Source organism: Paramisgurnus dabryanus, chromosome 12, assembly GCF_030506205.2.
Source record: "Paramisgurnus dabryanus chromosome 12, PD_genome_1.1, whole genome shotgun sequence".
In the NCBI taxonomy this organism is placed as follows: domain Eukaryota; kingdom Metazoa; phylum Chordata; class Actinopteri; order Cypriniformes; family Cobitidae; genus Paramisgurnus; species Paramisgurnus dabryanus.
Genome location: NC_133348.1, coordinates 7004321 through 7023654, shown reverse-complemented (window position 1 = coordinate 7023654; position 19334 = coordinate 7004321). Strand labels below are relative to the sequence as shown.

The 19334-nt window shown below is 36.9% G+C and overlaps 1 protein-coding gene across 1 annotated transcript in view; it reads right to left on the bottom strand.

The window, feature by feature from the left end:
* Positions 1–19334, bottom strand: part of atad2b (ATPase family AAA domain containing 2B) — a 136348-nt gene that overhangs the window by 76126 nt on the left and 40888 nt on the right. The window contains exons 23-24 of the mRNA XM_065256339.1: positions 17847–17969; positions 12513–12635 (exon numbers count right to left, since the gene is read on the bottom strand). Coding sequence (XP_065112411.1) covers positions 12513–12635; positions 17847–17969 — 246 coding nt within the window. The remainder of the gene's footprint in view (positions 1–12512; positions 12636–17846; positions 17970–19334) is intronic.

Below are 19334 nucleotides of genomic sequence, written 5' to 3'. Positions count from 1 at the left end.
CAGACAGACACATAGGTGGACAGACAACTAGACAGACAGGCAGAGAGTAGACAAACAGAAAGACAGGTGTACAGACATGCAGACAGACATGCAGATAGACAGACAGACAATTAGATAGACAGACAGGTGGATGGACAGACAGGTAGACAGATAGACACAGATAGGTGGACAGATATCTACACAGACGGGCAGAGAGTAGACAAACAGATGCACAGACAGACATGCAGATAGACAGACAGACAAGTGGGTAGATAGACAGGTAGACAGGCAGATAGGGGACAGATAGCTAAACAGATGGGCAGAAAGTAGACAAACAGATAGACAGATGTACAGACAGGCAGACATAAAGACACATAGAGAGGGACAGACAGATAGATAGACAGGCAGGCGAACATACAAAAGACAGGCAAAAAGACAGACAGCCAGATGGACAGACATGTAGGTGGACAGACAGCTACACAGACTGACAGCTACAGAGATGGACAGACAAATGGGCAGACAGGTGGGCAGGTAGACAGACGGACAGCTGGACAGATAGACATGAACAGACCTTTTTTTACTGTCACAAATGTTTAACGTCACTACTAAAATTCTTATCCCAGACATCACAGAGAGCTACAGTTTAAGTTATTTTTCGGTTTATTTTTATTGTTAGTATACTGTATGTGAATATGTGGTAAAACATTTATAAATCAAAACATTGCTACTGTATATTGGATAACCTGACCAGCCAAACAAACACAGTAAGAATGGCACAAGCAGTGTTTCCCATACATTGATTTATTTGTGGTGGCCCACCACAGAATCAACACTGGCCCCCACAAATAGAATTTTTATGATTCCCATTTACATTTTTATTTCACCATTTAAAACAGCTTAATTCGGCTTAAAATATAATTTGATATATAATACAGATCAAATACAGATACAGATCAAAGAGTAGAAGTGAAACATATTTCAGGTGCCAACACTAGATCAAACTCAAACACAACATGATGACGTCACATATATTCTAATAAGCGGGTGACGTCATCACCACCACAGTCTCCTCAAAATCCTGTGGGAAACACTGCCACAAGTTTAACTACTTTATGTACATTGTACATATCAACAAAATGTAACCATTTTGATGTTTGAAATCACTTTGCTATTTTTTACTTTTTAGTTGGCTTATGCTAGTGGGCCAGAAAAGGCAATCTTTCAAATACTTAAAGGCACAATTCACCCAAAAATAAATTCTGGTATCATTTACTCACCATCATGTTGTTACAAACCTGTAAAAATGTATATGCTCTGATGAACACGAAGTAAGATATTTTGAGGAATGTTTGGAACCAAACTCATCATGAGCACCATTCACTTCCATAGTAGGAAAAGAGAAAACTATGCAAGTGAATGGGGCTTGAACTTTCCTCAAAAAATCTTACTTCATGTTCATCAGAACAAAAACATTTATACAGGTTAAATAATATGAAATAAATTTATTTTGGGGTGAACTATCCCTTTAAACAATCAGTATACTAGCAATGGACATACTACCGTCATCCCTTTGGGGCTGGAACTGAACTGAAGGGAAATCAAATGTTTTGCATACTCGTGCATATTATTGTTACTTTAGATTAAAAAATGTAAAAGTATGTCAAGTTACCAATGGAAAAAGTTTTTTGAGTAAAAGGTTTCATGTGGTTCTTTTTCTCAGTCCATATCCATAACAGACGTCCTCTGAACTGACCTCCAAATCAACGTCCAACTTTTCCAAAAGAATTGTAGCGTCCTTCACACAAGGCCTTACACTCATGCAATCCGAGACATGACAAACAGCTCCTGAGAATGGCATAATGGTTCGTTGTTGGCCGAAAATGCTACTTGAAACATACTGAAGTACATCTATCCTCACTTCACTCCGAAACACTACGAGACGAAATAACAGGCTGCAGTTGGAGCTACACCATTACAGCCAAGAAAAGAGGATAAATAAATACCCACAATGCACCGTTTCACATAAAAACAACCTTTCTGAGACATATGTTCTGCCCTTGATAGAAAGACGACTAATAATCTGTTGGTCTGAAAGGCTTTGTTGCAGGAAATATATATATACAATTTTTTACCTAACAAGGCAATTTTACGGTTTAAATGGTAGATGTCTAGCTTTCAATGAACAATTCAATACATGAGTGTGAGCATTTCACGTACATTGTTTGTTTTTAATATGAACTGCACAAATATGTGTCGAGATAAACTTTTTTAATGACGAAGATGAAATAAATATTTCACCGAGTTTAAAATAGCTTTATAAACTAAGTGAATCATTGAAATGAATTTTACAGTATAAACTCGGGAGTGCGTAACGATCAAACTGGGGACCCGAATGCTGAAGCCTTTTACTTTGAGACACCCATCTTCATAATTAAGTCAATTAGTGCTCATATTACAGAAAAGAAACGAAACTCTATGGAGAGTACGGATACGCTCCATGTGTAATTTGGGGCCGAGAAGATTTCCCTGGACAAAGCTAGTAGCCCCAACGCAATATAAGTTATATATTATTCAGGCCAAAGGCTACATCACAAACCACAAAAAAAGAGCTGCTTAAACTAAATGTTTTTGAACTGGGATCTATTTTACATCAAAGCCATTACTGTAAATTGCTCATTTAAATGTATTAGCCATCGCATGAGAGAATCGGCACCTCTAAACGATACAAAAGTTGTGTGAAAACCACAGTAGATCCGTCTGATGAAAGTTCACGCAAACACCTCGGCTGACTGTAAGAATCATAAATGATGGTATGTGGTGCTCTAAATAGGTGTCAACAAATGTTATTCGTGGTTTATCATACGTGGCAAGATGCCTAGTTCGATCAATATCACACTGACAGATTCATAAGATTTCATTATTTATCAGATGGCTCCCCAACGTGGCTCCACAGTTTGTGATTTTCGCCTGTAAATTGCTCATCTACTAAAGACCAAAGGGGAAATTTGCGAAAACTCAATCTTAGCACTTAAAGGGATAGTTCACCCAAAAATAAAGATTCTGTCATCATTTACTCACCCTCATGTTTTTCCAAACCTGTATGAGTTTCTTTGTTCTGTTGAACGCAAGAAGATATTTTGGTAAAAAGTGGTAACAATATAGTTGACAGAACTGAATGACTTCCATTGTATTTGTTTATCCTACTATGAAAGTCAATGGGTACTGTTCAACTGTGTGGTTACCATCATTTACTGAACAAAGAAACTCATACCGATTGAGAAAGTGACAAAGACAGATTTTTTAGATTTTTGGGTGAACTATCCCTAGGGCTGTGAGGGTGGCAGTGTTTTACCACTGTGATGGTAATTCACCAATACACTGCGGTGGTGCGGTGGTTATAGAATGTGTGTGCATGTGCGCATTGATGCACATAGGCTTATATATATAATGCATACATATATATTGAAATATAAAAATGTAAACATGTATCACATATTAGTTTCTCAAACATGCGTGTTCATACTGTAGGTGATGATTTCTTTTTCCGCCGGTGGGTTCTCGTCACAACGTCAAGCAATGGTTGGGTTACTTGGCAACGGCAGACGCTCTGGAGCACCCAAGCACTTTGAAACGGAGGAAAACGGCACGGTCACGTTTTCCACGTGGCTTTAGATGCGAAATGTGAATTCATCAAAGCATTGTAGATATTGCAACTCGTGAGATCCACCAATAAGAGTCTCCCAAATTTTAAGATATTTTTTGGGTGCTTGGCCATTTCAGTGGGTGCTCGAGCCAAACCCCAGATCACCCACGGGATCGGTGCCTAGTTGTGCGTTTATCACTTTTATTCGTGAAACAGCACATGGTTTATCACAACCTTGACAACGAAAGAAATTTTGCCTCATTGTTCCGCCCCTAAGCCAGCAGGTCATCAGTTATCACCCCTTGCAAATAGTGCCCTTACTCGCCGTCTGCTGGCCTTTTCCGTTCACATGAACTCGCTACTTTATATTTTTTATAGTTTGTGACGTGCACACCACAGCAGGTGCGTGGTGCGGTGGTTATGACAACCGTCACAGCCCTAACTATACCTAACTCTCTATTGCACACATTACACAAGCAATGAATATTACACAAGCAATATTTAAAGAGCTCTAATGGTTCCATTTGACATTTCCTTTGGTGTGCAAGTGTCTATTAGCACGTTAACAAAATGAAAAAGGTACAAACCCCAAAGTAAACAATGACGCAAGTTATCGTCTCCAACGTGAATTTATTTTCTTGGTCTACAACAAACACATGGATTGTAGGCAACAGTTTACTTCCTGGGACAGATGACGTAGACAAGACCGACATTATCATAATTCCTCCCGCTTGGACTCACAGCCTGTACGTTAACTCCTGTTACCAACCGAATCTTTCAAACATGGTAAGGAGCATCACATTTCCGACTGACATCAGAGGTATTCAGACCAATCACAACGTACAGATTTGCTGGCCAATCACGGACAGTTTTGTACAAAATCTGTGGGTTTTTGAAGACAGGGAAATCTGGAGCTACAAAAATGTACGGTATGTGGAAAATAGGGATGCTAAACGATTAATCGCGATTAATCGATAGCAGAATAAACGTTTTTGTTTACATCATATATGTGTGTGAACTGTGTATAATAATTATGTATATATAAATATGCACACATGCATGTATAATAAGAAAAAAAAATATTTATATATTAGGTATTTATATTTATATATAATATAAATTATAAATAAATATACAAATTAGGGCTGTCAAAAGATTAATCGCGATTAATCGCATCCAAAATAAAAGTTTGTGTTTACATAACATATGTGTGTGTACTGTGTATAATTATTATTTATATATAAAAACACACCCAATCATGTATATATTTAAGAAAAAATATTTATATTTATATATAAAATATTTATATTTATATATAATATAAATTATAGAAATGTATATACAGTATTTAAATGCAAATATTTCTTAAATATATACATGAATGTGTGTGTATTTATATATACATAATATTTATACACAGTACACACATATATATGATATGTAAACACAAACTTTTATGTTGGATGCGATTAATCTTTTGACAGCCCTAATACAAATGTTTATACACATGTAAACATTTCTTAAATATATACATGCATGTGTGTGCATTTATTTATACAAAGTTATTATATACAGTTCACACATATATATGATGTAAACAAAAACTTTTATTCTGCTATCGATTAATTGCGATTAATTGTTAAGCATCCCTAGTGGAAAATAATGTGTTTTTTAACCATAAACCACACAAACAGATTGTATTATACAAAACACACAAAATAACCTTTTTAGCAATAAAATAGGTGCTCTTTAACAGCAAACACAGCAAAGAAAAATACTCTTACACTCGATATAGATGTAAGTTGTGCTTACCTGCTACTAGGAGTGTGAAAATCGATTTAGACAGATGCATTGATCAAACGTCTACGATACGATGCATCAATGCCGCATGTAAAATATCGATACAAGGTATCTTTCTTTATGAGGTACCAGATGTTCACATTACGTCCGTCTACATTTTTCTGCAGTATTCAGTTTATTGACAATACAGTCTGCTGCATGTCAGATTGCAAAATATCAATAAGTATATCAATATGCACCTTAATTGAATCGACATCGTATCACAGGTTTTTTTTGTGTGTGGTTTTTTTTTGTCTCTGCAAACATTGTTTCGCAGCCAAAGAGAATTGATGTACTGTATCACACTGTGATGACGTGTCCGATTTACACCCCTACCTGCTGCTTTACAGAATCTAGCAGAATTGTCTGGTAGCTTCGCTCTCTTCTTTAAAATAATGTATAAAAGCTTTATAAATATATAAAGATATCTTGGGTATGTCTAAAGTGGACTTTTTTGTGCCTAAAAATGTGTGCTTGCTTAGTACTTTACATCATCTTTTAACATTGATTGGCCTTTCATAAGACTTGTTTGCACAAGTATACAGTTACAGTATAAATAAGAGCATTACACAGAGATCGATCTGCTGGGAAATTATTATTATGGTTTCCCCGTCATTAACCTATTTGTAAACATCATACAGTAAATGATTAATATTGATGTTCTTTCCATATTTATACACACAATATAGCAAATATATCATTTGCACTCAAGGGAACAATAAACTATTCTGTCAAATGTACCCAATGATTTTTGTACAAGCGAAGTTAAATGCAGTCGTAGACACAAATTAGTTTCTTGCCACATATCGAACACTGCAATGCCACAACCAGCACAGTAAGTGCTGAGAGACTAAAGTAATCCAGGGATAAATGTCATTTACAAATATTATTGTACATTTAACCTTTGTGTTGGTTTAATACTTAGACAATTGGCCACACTCAGCTTTGTATACAGTGTGCATTAGTGGACTGGAATTAGGGCTGGCTGATTTTGACGTGCGATCTTTGATGTGCATGTAAAAAGGTAATCCACTTTGTTGAAAATACCAAGATATTTATTGTATAAAGCCATCCATCCCAAAATTACAGAAATATGAATTACGGTTAGTATCACATGTAGATTTATTTGCTCATCTTTTTCAATATGGCTTATTGTTCATTTCTAAAGGTTACAGGTTAAATAAGAGTAAAGTAATATTTATGATTATGCACAAAACATCTGTTTATTTTGTAACCAGAGTGGGACCAATGTATTATATTGCATGGTAATTGCAAAAAAGTTTTCCAAAATATAACACAAAATCTGAAAGCCAAAAGAAGAACCAGACATCTGCTAAAGTTAAACACCATAAACTTCAAACACTGTGGTATTACTTCAACATCTGCTCAAAAATCACACCCTGCCAGTATTCAACGTTTAATACATTCAAGAGTGAAACTCCAAACTGTCGCAACCTTTTTAAAACAACGTTTTTAATGAATCGTGCAAAAATAACGAATAACATCCCCAAATACAAAACGTTAAATTTCCAAGAAAGGACAAAATAAGGACAATAAAGTCAGAAGAGGACAACTAACCAGTTAAACATTTATCATCTTTCCAGCTCACAAAAGCATCTGGTGGACAGCGTTGAGCCCTTCCTGAATGTGCTCTGGATTTGTTACTCTATATAAAACATGTTTTTTTCATGCATGTGGTTTCCATTTGAGCTTTATGCAAACACATCTGCACATAAAACATGATTTAGAGCAACAATTCTCAACTTCTGTTCTCAAAGGGTCACAAAAAGCAGTGTACACAATACTGCATATGCATGCAAAAAATAAAACACAGCCATGTAATCTTGCATCATTATGATAGCAACTTTATAAACTTTTAATATTTGTTTGCATGTTTGATGACAAAATTATTGTGTGTCCAATTAACTTTTGCCATTTTGCCAAACTATAACCGTCTAAAATTGTTAAGTTGCATGACATGCTCCTATTTTCCAAAATAAACAATAAAAGCAAATACATCCCAGACTCTGTTAAATCTGGATTCAACTTGCATGGTTTGTGTGTTTTTATATGGTGAGCATGAAACCATTTTATAGTTGGTCCTGTGCTACTCTGAGGCTTGATTTTAGCAACTTTCGTTTCACTTTTGTTCAATAAACAATGGTGGCACTGTGCTGGGTGTACATCTCCGTCCCGAAGCAAAAGCAGTTGAAAGCATTGATATAGAGCGCGGGCACCGGTTCACAACCTTCGGCATCAGATAACACAAGAGATAAGCAGAAAGAGAGCCGCTCCAGACGGCCGCAGGGATTAAATATCTTTTCTGCTCCCCTATTCAAGACCTTGATACTAGACCTGCTGAGTTTTGCCATCCCTGTGAGTTTTGCGGCTGACTCATCACTCGGACAATAGAGGAAAGCCGAAACACGTTGTTCTTTCGTTCAGTCTTCGTTGCTGCGATAAGACTGCTGAGTTACTCAAATCTGACCCTTTGTTTGTCATCTATACTGTCATATTGAATTGCTTACTTGCTTTTATGTCTACAAATTTTATTTAAATATAAGACATCTTAAAAGGTGAATTTAATTCTGTGGCATTTTACAATATTTTTCCAAAAAGATTTCTGTAATAATAAAATATCCAAAAACCACTTGCACTGTAAATTTACAATAAAACTGTATTTGTTTATTATGGAAAATTTCTTTGATTTATCATGCCTGTTATTTTACAGTTTTTATTTTACAGTGGTAATGTAACATGACAGAAAAAAAAATTTTGTATTATGGAAAATTTCTGTAATTTATTGTGCCCGTTATTTTACAGTATTACGGTTTATTACGGATTTTTTGTTTACAGTGGTAATGTAAAATTACAGAAAAAACTGCATTTTTGTATTACGGAAAATTTCTGTAATTTATTGTGCCCGTTATTTTACAGTATTACCGTTTATTACGGATTTTTTGTTTACAGTGGTAATGTAAAATTACAGAAAAAACTGCATTTTTGTATTACGGAAAATTTCTGTAATTTATTGTGCCCGTTATTTTACAGTATTACCGTTTATTACGGATTTTTTGTTTACAGTGGTAATGTAAAATTACAGAAAAAACTGCATTTTTGTATTACGGAAAATTTCTGTAATTTATTGTGCCCGTTATTTTACAGTATTACAGTTTATTACGGATTTTTTGTTTACAGTGGTAATGTAAAATTACAGAAAAAACTGCATTTTTGTATAACGGAAAATTTCTGTAATTTATTGTGCCCGTTATTTTACAGTATTACCGTTTATTACGGATTTTTGTTTACAGTAGTAATGTAAAAATTACAGAAAAAAACAGCATTTTTGTATTACGGAAAATTTCTGTAATTTATTTTTGCCCGTTATTTTACAGTATTACAATCGATTTGGACAGATGCATCGATCAAATGTCTACCATACGATACGATGCATCAACACCCCACGTAAAATATTGATACAAGGTACCTTTATTTTGACGTACCACATGTTCACGTAACATCCGTCTACACATTTCTGCAGTATTCAGTTTACTGACGATACTGTCTGCCTGCATGTCAGATTGCAAAATATCCATAAGTATATCAATATGCACCTTAATTGAATCAACATCGTATCACAGGTTTTGCCATCCCTGTGAGTTTTGCGGCTGACTCATCACACGTTATTTTACAGTATTACCGTTTATTATGGATTTTTTGTTTACAGTGGTAAAGTAAAATTACAGAAAAAACTGCATTTTTGTATTATGGAAAATTTCTGTAATTGATTATGTCTGTTATTTTACAGTATTACCGTTTTTACAGATATTTTGTTTACAGTGGTAATTTAAAATTACAGAAAAAATTTATTTTGTATTACGGAAAATTTCTGTAATTTATTGTGCCCGTTATTTTACGCTTTTTTTCCCCGCCACCCCAGCTGCTGAAATTTTACCGTTTTGTTACAGATTTTTTTCGTGGTGTAGTTAAAGCAGTTACAAAAGAACACAACTTTCCAAAAAAAATTCATATTTTTAATAATGGTTGTCCCTTTTCACCCTTTTAGTGACATAATATCCATGCTATCCTCATTTTCCGGTTGTAAAAACTATGGCAACAATAATGGATGATCAGATGTACAGGTAATAAAACATTCATTCCCTCATCCGTGAACATGATCAGTAATTTCAATACGTCTCCCCATGGTAAAAACAACTTCTCCCATCATTCCGCTCTCCTTCATAACATCATTAAGCTTCACCTTAATGTCATTAAGGTTAGCCCTGTTATTGTGCTATTGTGAAATAGCAGCCTCCAGTGGTAAAAAGCATACATATTGTGCCTTTAATCATGTAGGGATAAAATAAATAAAAATAAATAAATAAATAAATAAATGATATAAAATATCATTGACATGATCTTTTCATAAACTGTATATACACACACATATACATATGCAAACTTAATATATAAATAGATAACAGTTTATGAAAAGATCATGTCAATGCAAACAATATTAATATTAAATGATTTTTTTACGATTTGTGGCTAGAATATGACTACTATCAGAGGAAATAAAGGCTAAAGATGCTCAAGTAAGTTTTAGGACAGAAAGATGCTTAGCAATGTCTTCAGGACTGAAGACTTGAGACTCGGTACTAACTCACCTTGTCTGCACAGTAAGAAATATAACACAAGCAGGAAAAAGCCACCCGTCTCATCCTGAGGTGTTTATTGCATCTAACAGCCCCCGACTCATCTCTCAAGGATGTAATCATTCTTTCTGTTTCTTTTCCCTCGTGCTGCTACACTGTTCAGCTGTATGACAGGAGCTATTAGCCTCGGACTATCAGAAACATGTGCCATCTTGTGGCAGGATGAAGAAAAGCATGACACAAATAAGACCAGGGTAGTACTTTTAAAAATCAAATGCAAAGAAATGTTTAAAATATTTTGAGCTGAGCATAACTAATAAAAAGTTAGATTACAATGACGGCCTATTAAAAGTTAAATCATAATTAAAAATATATATATATATAAGTTACAATACTGTATTAATATTCTCATAATAAGAATCATAATCTCTTTAAAGTTCCAATGAACTCAAAACTGACAATTCTTATTTTTTTAAAGCAAAATTGAAGTTTATTATAAACAATTTATCCGTGTTTGTAAGTCATATTTTTTATTCATTTAAACGTCAATCAAAATCTGCACTTTCTGATCATTCTCAGAAGATGTTAGCTATGGGCGTTTCACACGCTACATGGTAATCGACAAAATTGCCATGCAGCTATAGCTTTCTCTTGTAGTGGAAGCGTTTAATTCAGCATTTAGTGCAAATATGTTTATCTTCAACGTGAGGAGTCGTGTGCACCTAAGTCGCAGGATTTTGGGTGCACGAGTAAGGCGTGCGGGCCAACTCCCCTCCAGCTTTGTAACGTCGCAGTTTTGCCGCTTTTCTGCATGTCACCTATATTGAAAACTATCTAGACACTCGCGACTGCCACGTACCGTATCCGTTAACTCCACCCCCTCCAACTGTCAGTCTGCCGCCAGTTTCATTCGTTTCATAAAACGCTTACTTTTCTATATCCAATCAAAGCACTGTGGAAAACACTATTTTCCTCGTGTGATACTTGTTTTATTCGGAAATACGTCACAACCCGGAGGTCAATCACGACTTCAAGTTCACAGGACTTTAAGTTGTTTTTTAAATCCTATACATATTTTCAATGTATAAATCTTGTGCTACTGTAGCTCAATTGCATGCTTTAAACCTATTGTTTGTATCAAGATGTTGGTCATTCAGCCATCAAAACTGAAAATACACGGTTTAACAAATTTACAAAAGAACCTCAGAAAGCATGCATTGTTAAAATTAGAAGGAAAATATGACCTAATTTGAGATGAGAATAGCGCATAATTTCTGTTTTGGATTGGCTAATCACTAATTCCTCATGTTTACTTTTCTTTACATTGTCCTTTAAAAAGTCCAATGCAGAAGTGAAAAGAGCAAATGTACCACACACACATCACAGACAGAATACCAGTATTATTGTATTGTGACTCATCAACACATCAACGAAATTCATCTCAGAGCTGATTCCTTGCCCTAGTGAGAGCGCTGTATAGAGGATCAACTAAAAATAAATAAACCCACAGCTTCACCATGTGTGGCAAGATTACACTTGCATTAAGTCAAAATGTTTCTCACATCCATTACGCTTCGGAAAGTCGCTAATTAATCTCCCAAAGTGCATCTATAAGAATCCCACAACTGCCATCTGACAATTAATCCTCAATCTAATGAGTCCACACTGGCAAAGCTGCAAGAACAAACTCGCTTGGCTCGCCAGGGGCGGCAACGCTGTAGCTTAATATGGCAACTGCACAGTGTACACACGCCACACCTTCACAACAACATATTTCGGGGCAAAGCTAAAGCAGAGGTGTGTGATGGATGTGGTAAAACCCATTGCCAGCTGCTGGACTTGCTTGCCTCACTGCAGAGCAGGTGCCGATGCTACTTTCTGACCCCTGAGCCTTCCCAGCATCCCTTTCCATCTGCTGGGTGGCCACAGGAGAGGTGCGCCCCGATCAATGCCACTGTTACAGGGCGCCGGGAAGGAAGTGCAACCGGAGGCTGCTGCTCCACCGGTCACAGGTGATCTGCTATGGGAGATGCAGTGGTGTTGCGGTCGCCAATCCTTGCCTCATTCTCTGTGCACACATATCAATAGCACCCGGACTAGAGGCCACATCGCTGATGGGAACAACGTCTATTTAAACTGCAACACGAGGCCTGTTCACACAGAGTGTGTAAATGCATTTCTATGTATATTTCAGGTGGACCCAATAATGTGAAAGACAGCCTGAAGTGGTACAGCTGAACCAATCTCGCAAGAAGACTCCTTACACGGGCAGAGTTGTTAGCAAAAGCATCTGACCGTGCAAGACAAAATAGTTGGAAAATAGTCCAACCTAAAAGCTGCCACAGAGAGAAAAGAGACCTCGACAATCTCTGTTGTCGTGTTGTGCATGTACTTACTGCTGCAGTGCTTGTCCTCTCCATCACCCGGAGGACTGCTTAACCCCGCCTCTTCTCCAGCGGGCTTCCTGTTCGTCACGGCGATCGGGGTGACGGGCGGCTCCGGTGCGGCCTGTGCAGGGGCTGAGACAAAAAATATATTTAATTTAACACAAACGGCAAACATACATGAATCAGGGTTTCCACACCTTAGTTAACTTCAAATTCAAGGACATTTCAAGGACTTTCCAGATCCAATACCCTCAAATTCAAGGACTCTCAAATTCAAGTGAGAACAATGTTACATCAATTCGAGTTACCTTTAAAGATACATTGTTACAGTTCCCTTTCGAGGGAACTCGCGCTGCGTCACTGCGGTGACACTTTGGGGACGCCTCCAGGGGTAAGTGCGTCTGAATGTGTATATCAAATTCAACCAATGGTGTGGCTTAATGACAAAGACAGGGGGACGCGGGAGCCAGGAAGTATATCGCTATCTGAATATATAAAAAGACGGCGTTACAGGGATGCAGGAATTGTGACAAGGGAGACGCAGCGTCTCATTCCCTTCTCAGGGAACAACAGTTACATACATAACCAGAGATGTTTTCATGTGTCAGGCACAAATATGCAAAAATTTTCAAAAACTTCCCAGGGGATTGAATTTCCCCCCCTAGATTCACAAACTTTCAAGGATTTCAAAGACGTGTGGAATTGTGTAATTACTTTTCTAAACAATCTGACTTTTTGTGGGTAACATGGATTTGTTATGGTACTTAAGGGCTCATTATAGCTGTGCGTATATGCTATGCGTTGTTTTCATATATACGAAGCGATGCACTGCAGAAAGTCTGCGAAACACTGCACTACACTAACATGCAAGGGGCGGAGATTTGTAACATTTTATGAATAATGAAAGTTGCGAATTCGTCTAAATCTGCTGAGCTTTCCGTGCGGGCACACCTATAACTCTCCACTGCGCTGTATAAAATATTCAGCAGCAATTCTCCACAGCAGGTCATTTTTTACAGCACCGTACTCTTTCAACACTGAACCCCTCCTAAATGAAAAGGAACCGAGGGGTGTCCCAGAAGGGGGCCGTGAAAAGCACTCGTTACGTTTGATACAGAGAGATCGTACAGTAGAAGTAAATCAGTCCGTCAGAAAGCCTCTGGTGAGTAAAAGGTGGGTGGGAGGCTTTCACAAAGATGCTTACTGCTGACTTTAATGCAAACTGTGCTAATCTTTTTTTTCCCCGAAAACGTCTTTTTCTTTAAAGTGGGGAATGAGTGGAACATTATGTGCCTATTAAGATGAATCCTCTGAAGAGAAATGTAAGTGCTGGTGGATGTTAATCAAAGTGTTGGCTAGCATGCTAAAATCTAGGACTGAATCCGAATTTCTTTACTATCTGCTCTATGTAGTTTCCAAAATGTTATTACAGCGTCCAACATTATAGAAAATTGAAAACTGAACATCAAAAATCAATCTAAAATTATAAACCATACTTTAAAGTATGCTTCTGATGGTTTCAAATTCATAAAAAAACGGCCGATAAATATCGGCGGCCGATACATTGGTGCATCACTAGTATTTTTATTACAAAAAAAAAAAATCGCAATGTTACATCGAGTTACCTTTAAAGATACATTGTTACAGTTCCCTTTCGAGGGAACTCGCGCTGCGTCACTGCGGTGACACTTTGGGGACACCTCCAGGGGTAAGTGCGTCTGAATGTGTATATCAAATTCAACCAATGGTGTGGCTTAACGACAAAGACAGGGTGACGCGGGAGCCAGGAAGTATATCGCTATCTGAATATATAAAAAGACGGCGTTACAGGGATGCAGGAAGTATGACAAGGGAGACGCAGGGTCTCGTTCCCTTCTCAGGGAACAACAGTCACATACATAACCAAAGATGTTTTCATGTGTCAGGCACAACTATGCAAAAAAGTATTTTGGTATGAATCAACATTCGCATACAGAAGATATAAGCATTTAAAGCGAACAGTATAGCACGTGTGCTTAAAAAGTCTAGAAATTTTATATTATCCTACACTACACAGGGAAAAATATGGACTGAATCCAAATTTCTTTACTATCTGCTCTATGTAGTTTCCAAAATGTTATTACAGCGTCCAACATTATAGAAAATTGAAAACTGAACGTCAAAAATCAATCTAAAATTATAAACCATACTTTAAAGTATGCTTCTGTACACGTGTATAAAGTGATAGTTCAGCAAAAAAATTTAATTGGCCCATGATTTGCTCACCCTCAAGCCATACGAGAGTTTTAAAGTTTTAAATATGGGTATTTTTTAGGGATGCACCGATAGGATTTTTTTGGGCCGATACCGATTTAAACAGACAACTTCTGTCCGATACCGATAATAAACACTTGTATAAAATACTATACAGTTGGTCTATTAGCTAGTTTATTTCTGCATCAAATTATTTTTACTGAACATGGATTGGATCTAATTAACATTCAACTGACCAACATAATAAGAGAGGCACAAATTAAGCTTAAATCAATAAAACAAATATAATAAGACAGCATGACAACCTTCAAAGGTGGTTTTTGCTATTCAGCATTTATTTTACTAACAACATTAACTCATTTTTACATATAATGGATTGCTTTATGCAGTTAATTAATAAACAATCGGTATCGGTCTTTCTCGTGCTATTGCCGATATGCCGATGGTTTCAAATTCATCAAAAATCGGCCGATAAATATCGGCGACCGATACATCGGTGCATCACTAGTATTTTTATTACAAAAAAAAAAATCGCATCGATTACCATCAAAAGGCCTTTATTAACCCACTGGAGCCGTGTGGATTGCTTCTGTGAATGATGGATGGACTTTTTTGGGCATCAAAAATAGAACAGTACATTACTCGCTCCTTTATAATCTTATCAAACAAAAATGCACACGTGTGGTTTCTCGAGAGAAATCACAGATTCAGACACTATGAAAAAAAACTACCAAGTGCAGGACTTTAAATAAGTCACTTGTATTTCCAGGATCTTTGCGGCGTGTATGTGAATGCACGCACAGATTCGGAAAAATCATTGGCAGTGTGAATGAACTGAAATCAAAAGATCCCCGGACGAATTTTCTGTGTATTTTCCAGAATCTGTGTGTGAAAAGATCTTAATATAACTCAGATTGTGTGCGTCTGAAATCTCGGATGACTTGAAGGGGAGTAAATCATGGTGTGAACTATCCCCTCAAGGCTAATATTGCCTATATCCCAGACAAAGAAACTTATTGGCAAGGTTTTATGTTTATGCCCAATACCACTAAATAAGCAATTTTATGATAGCCTGGTTTCCCCATGCTGCCTTGTGCGCAAATTTATTCACGCTGCAAGTCTAGCATGGAAACCATGGACTAATTTTCCCCCTGAAACAGGGAACCAATCACAGAACGGGGAGGGGGTAGCAACACGATGACGACGTCTATGCGACACACCGAAGCAGTTTTGTTTATCCAATGCCGCAGCAGACACGAAGTTACTTTTCGATGCAGCCTTTGAGATAGTGTTAGAAGTAGTTATGAATGCAAGTTTATTTTTTAAAAAGAGCCACTTTCGGCGTTAAACAATTTCATATCCAAGAAGGATGTTTGGATATGGCAAGACATTTTATTAGCCACAGAGTTTTGTAGGACCAACCTGCTAGGCATAAGTCCATTTAACTTATAAATGGTAAGTGGTATTTATTAGGGATGCACCGATAGGATTTTTTGGGCTGATACCGATACCGATTTAAACAGACAACTTCTGTCCGATACCGATAATAAACACTTGTATACAATACTATACAGTTGGTCTATTAGCTAGTTTATTTCTGCATCAAATAATTTTTACTGAACATGGATTGGATCTAATTAACATTCAACTGACCAACATAATAAGAAAGGCACAAATTAAGCTAAAACAAATATAATAAGACAACATGACAACCTTCAAGAGTGGTTTTTGCTATTCAGCATTTATTTTATTAACAACATTAACTAATTTTTTTTACATATAATGGATTTCTTTATGCAGTTAATTAATAAACAATCGGTATCGGCCTTTCTCGTGCTATTGCCGATATGCCAATGGTTTCAAATTCATCAAAAATCGGCCGATAAATATCGGCAGCCGATACATCGGTGCATCACTAGTATTTATTAATATCATATTGTCATTGTGCCTACCTACTGTGTTTGTCGATATTTTTCGTTGTGAATGTTAATTTGATGTAAACCCATCATTTTAAAGAGCTGAACCATAACTTCAGCATGCCCCTTACGGCATTGTTTCTGCGTCTTGTTCACACTGAGGGCTTTCTGGGTATCTCATGGCAATATAACTAGGTCCTCCAGGGTTCCCACACCTTAGTTAACTTCAAATTCAACGACCTTTCAAGGACTTTCAAGGTCCAATACCCTCAAATTCAAGGACTAAATGTGGGGACACATTTCAAGTGAGAGCAAGTTTACATCGTGTTACCTTTTAAGATACATTGTTACCCTTTGTTACAGTTCACTTTGGGGCTGCCTCCAGGGGTAAGTGCATTTGAATGAGTATATCAAAATCAATCAATGGTTAGGATTAACAACAAAGACAGGGTGACGCGGGAGTCAGGAAGTATATCGCTATCTGAAATATTGCCAAAGATGCCGTACAGGGACGCAGGAAGTATGGCAAGGGAGACGCAGCGTCTCGTTCCCTTCTCAGGGAACAACAGTTACATATCTAACCCGAGAAGTTTTCATGTGTCAAACACAACTATGCAAAAAAGCATTTTGGTATGAATCAACATTTGCATACAGAAGATATAAGCATTTAAAGAGGGCATTGATTTTTTTCACAAACTTTCAAGGACCCGTTTGAACCCTGTTTTCCGGGAGCGATCCCAGAACATTTACAAGACGTGTTTGGGTTCTCAAAGAAGATTGTCTGCCAATTTTACGGGTATTTTCCAGGACCAAAGTGCAACAGGTATGTGAATAAGGTTTCTCTCTGCACTAAATGGCAGTGCTGTGGTTAGATTTAGGTGGTTTAGTACAGATTTAGGGGTGGTATTATTATAGTACACTCCCCTTTTGACATCACAAGGGGAGCCAAATTGTATTGACCTATTCTTTTACTTGTTTGCAAAGAATGTTTTACCAAAACTAAGTTACTGGGTCACTCTTTCTTTACATTTTCTAGGTTGATAAAACCACTGGGGATCCAATTATAGCACTTAAACATGGAAAAAGTCAGATTTTCCTGATATGTCCCCTTTAATACTTAACAAAAGTTAGATAAAATGGGATTTATTTTGGCTTAAAGAAACTCTGCCCACACCTCTCTTCCGGCGTGACTCCTTGATCTCCTCACACATGCGGTCGAACTCAGGGTCCAGTTCAGAAGCGATCATGGCGTGCGCTGTATCCTTCAGGCTGCAGGCCCTATGCCGAATGATTTTATCTGCAAGGAAACACAAAGATGGTAAGGCCACGGTTATGAAACATTAATTTGGGTGGATGAAGAATTGATGAGATCTACAAAAGATTAACAGTACAGTTTTGGGGTATTGACGCATTACGGTGTGTATTGAGTGCTCCACTTGTGTTTTAATACAGTAGACATCTAAAGGGTCATTCACACATAAAGCTAAAATAAGAGTTGTCAATATAATTTAACATTGTGAACAACAAAAACCATAAACACTGAGATACCGTAGTCCAGTATATGCAAGATATTGAAGAGTTCCTGTGAGTGATGATTTTATTTGCCTACATACAGAGACTGAATGAAAATAAATGATGTGTCTGCATAATACGCAATGTTGATTTATGTGCTGACAATAATTCATTGTTTTTATTTTATGATTAAAAATGAACCACCGCAACATACAGACAAAGCATTTTTCTTTTGCAGAAACTTAGTAGCAAGAAAACAGACCCTTGACAAAACAAGAGTAACTTCACATTTATATCCACAACCACAAAACTATAAAAAAAATGTAAAGACAAAAATTTTGCACTCTAATCGACTGAAATTATGCAAAAATCTAGCTCAAATGGTAGTGTTGCATCAGCCGCACAAAGGTCATGGGGTTCAATCCCCAATTTCGGATTAAATCGCCTGCCAAATGCATGAATGTAAATTTATGTTTAAAAGCAGATCTATGTAAAGTAGCACAGCGGGTTGTGAACAGGATTACTGCACTTTTTCAAAGCTCTCATTGGAGGCAAATAATATTACATGTATTCAACTCTCTTTTCATATCATTAAGTCAAGGGTAGACATCTGTGTGTGCGAGAGTGAGATGGCTGTATTTTCCTGGGTAGGTCCTCATTACTCCAGGACAGGCTGGAGGTCAGGATCTGGCAAAGTTCATCTCGTAATTGGAAGATGGGCCCAATTAAGCCATCTAAAGCGAGTGAAGTGGACAATCTTTACTTTAGTCAAGGATATAATGGCAGGCTGAGAGGACTGTAAACACTTTCCTGCCCGAAGATCCAGAGCTGCCGGTGCCAAAACCAACATATCAAATAAATCCCACTATGATGCAAAATGACGCTAATGAAGAGCAACTGTATCAATCACTGCCTCACTAATAACCACACCACTGTGCAAACCAAAAAAAAAAAAAAATTAAAACGATCTTAACTTTCTGAAGAAATTGTAAAAGTGTCATGTTTACATTTTTTTACCATAGTGGTTCTCAAAACTTTCGGAGTGCAGCCCCCCTTTTTAAATATATATTTAAAGAAGAGCATTTTCTGGAAGGCATTAAACTTTCGTAAAAATCATTAAATATACTGGCAGGGAAAGAGTTAAGTGCAA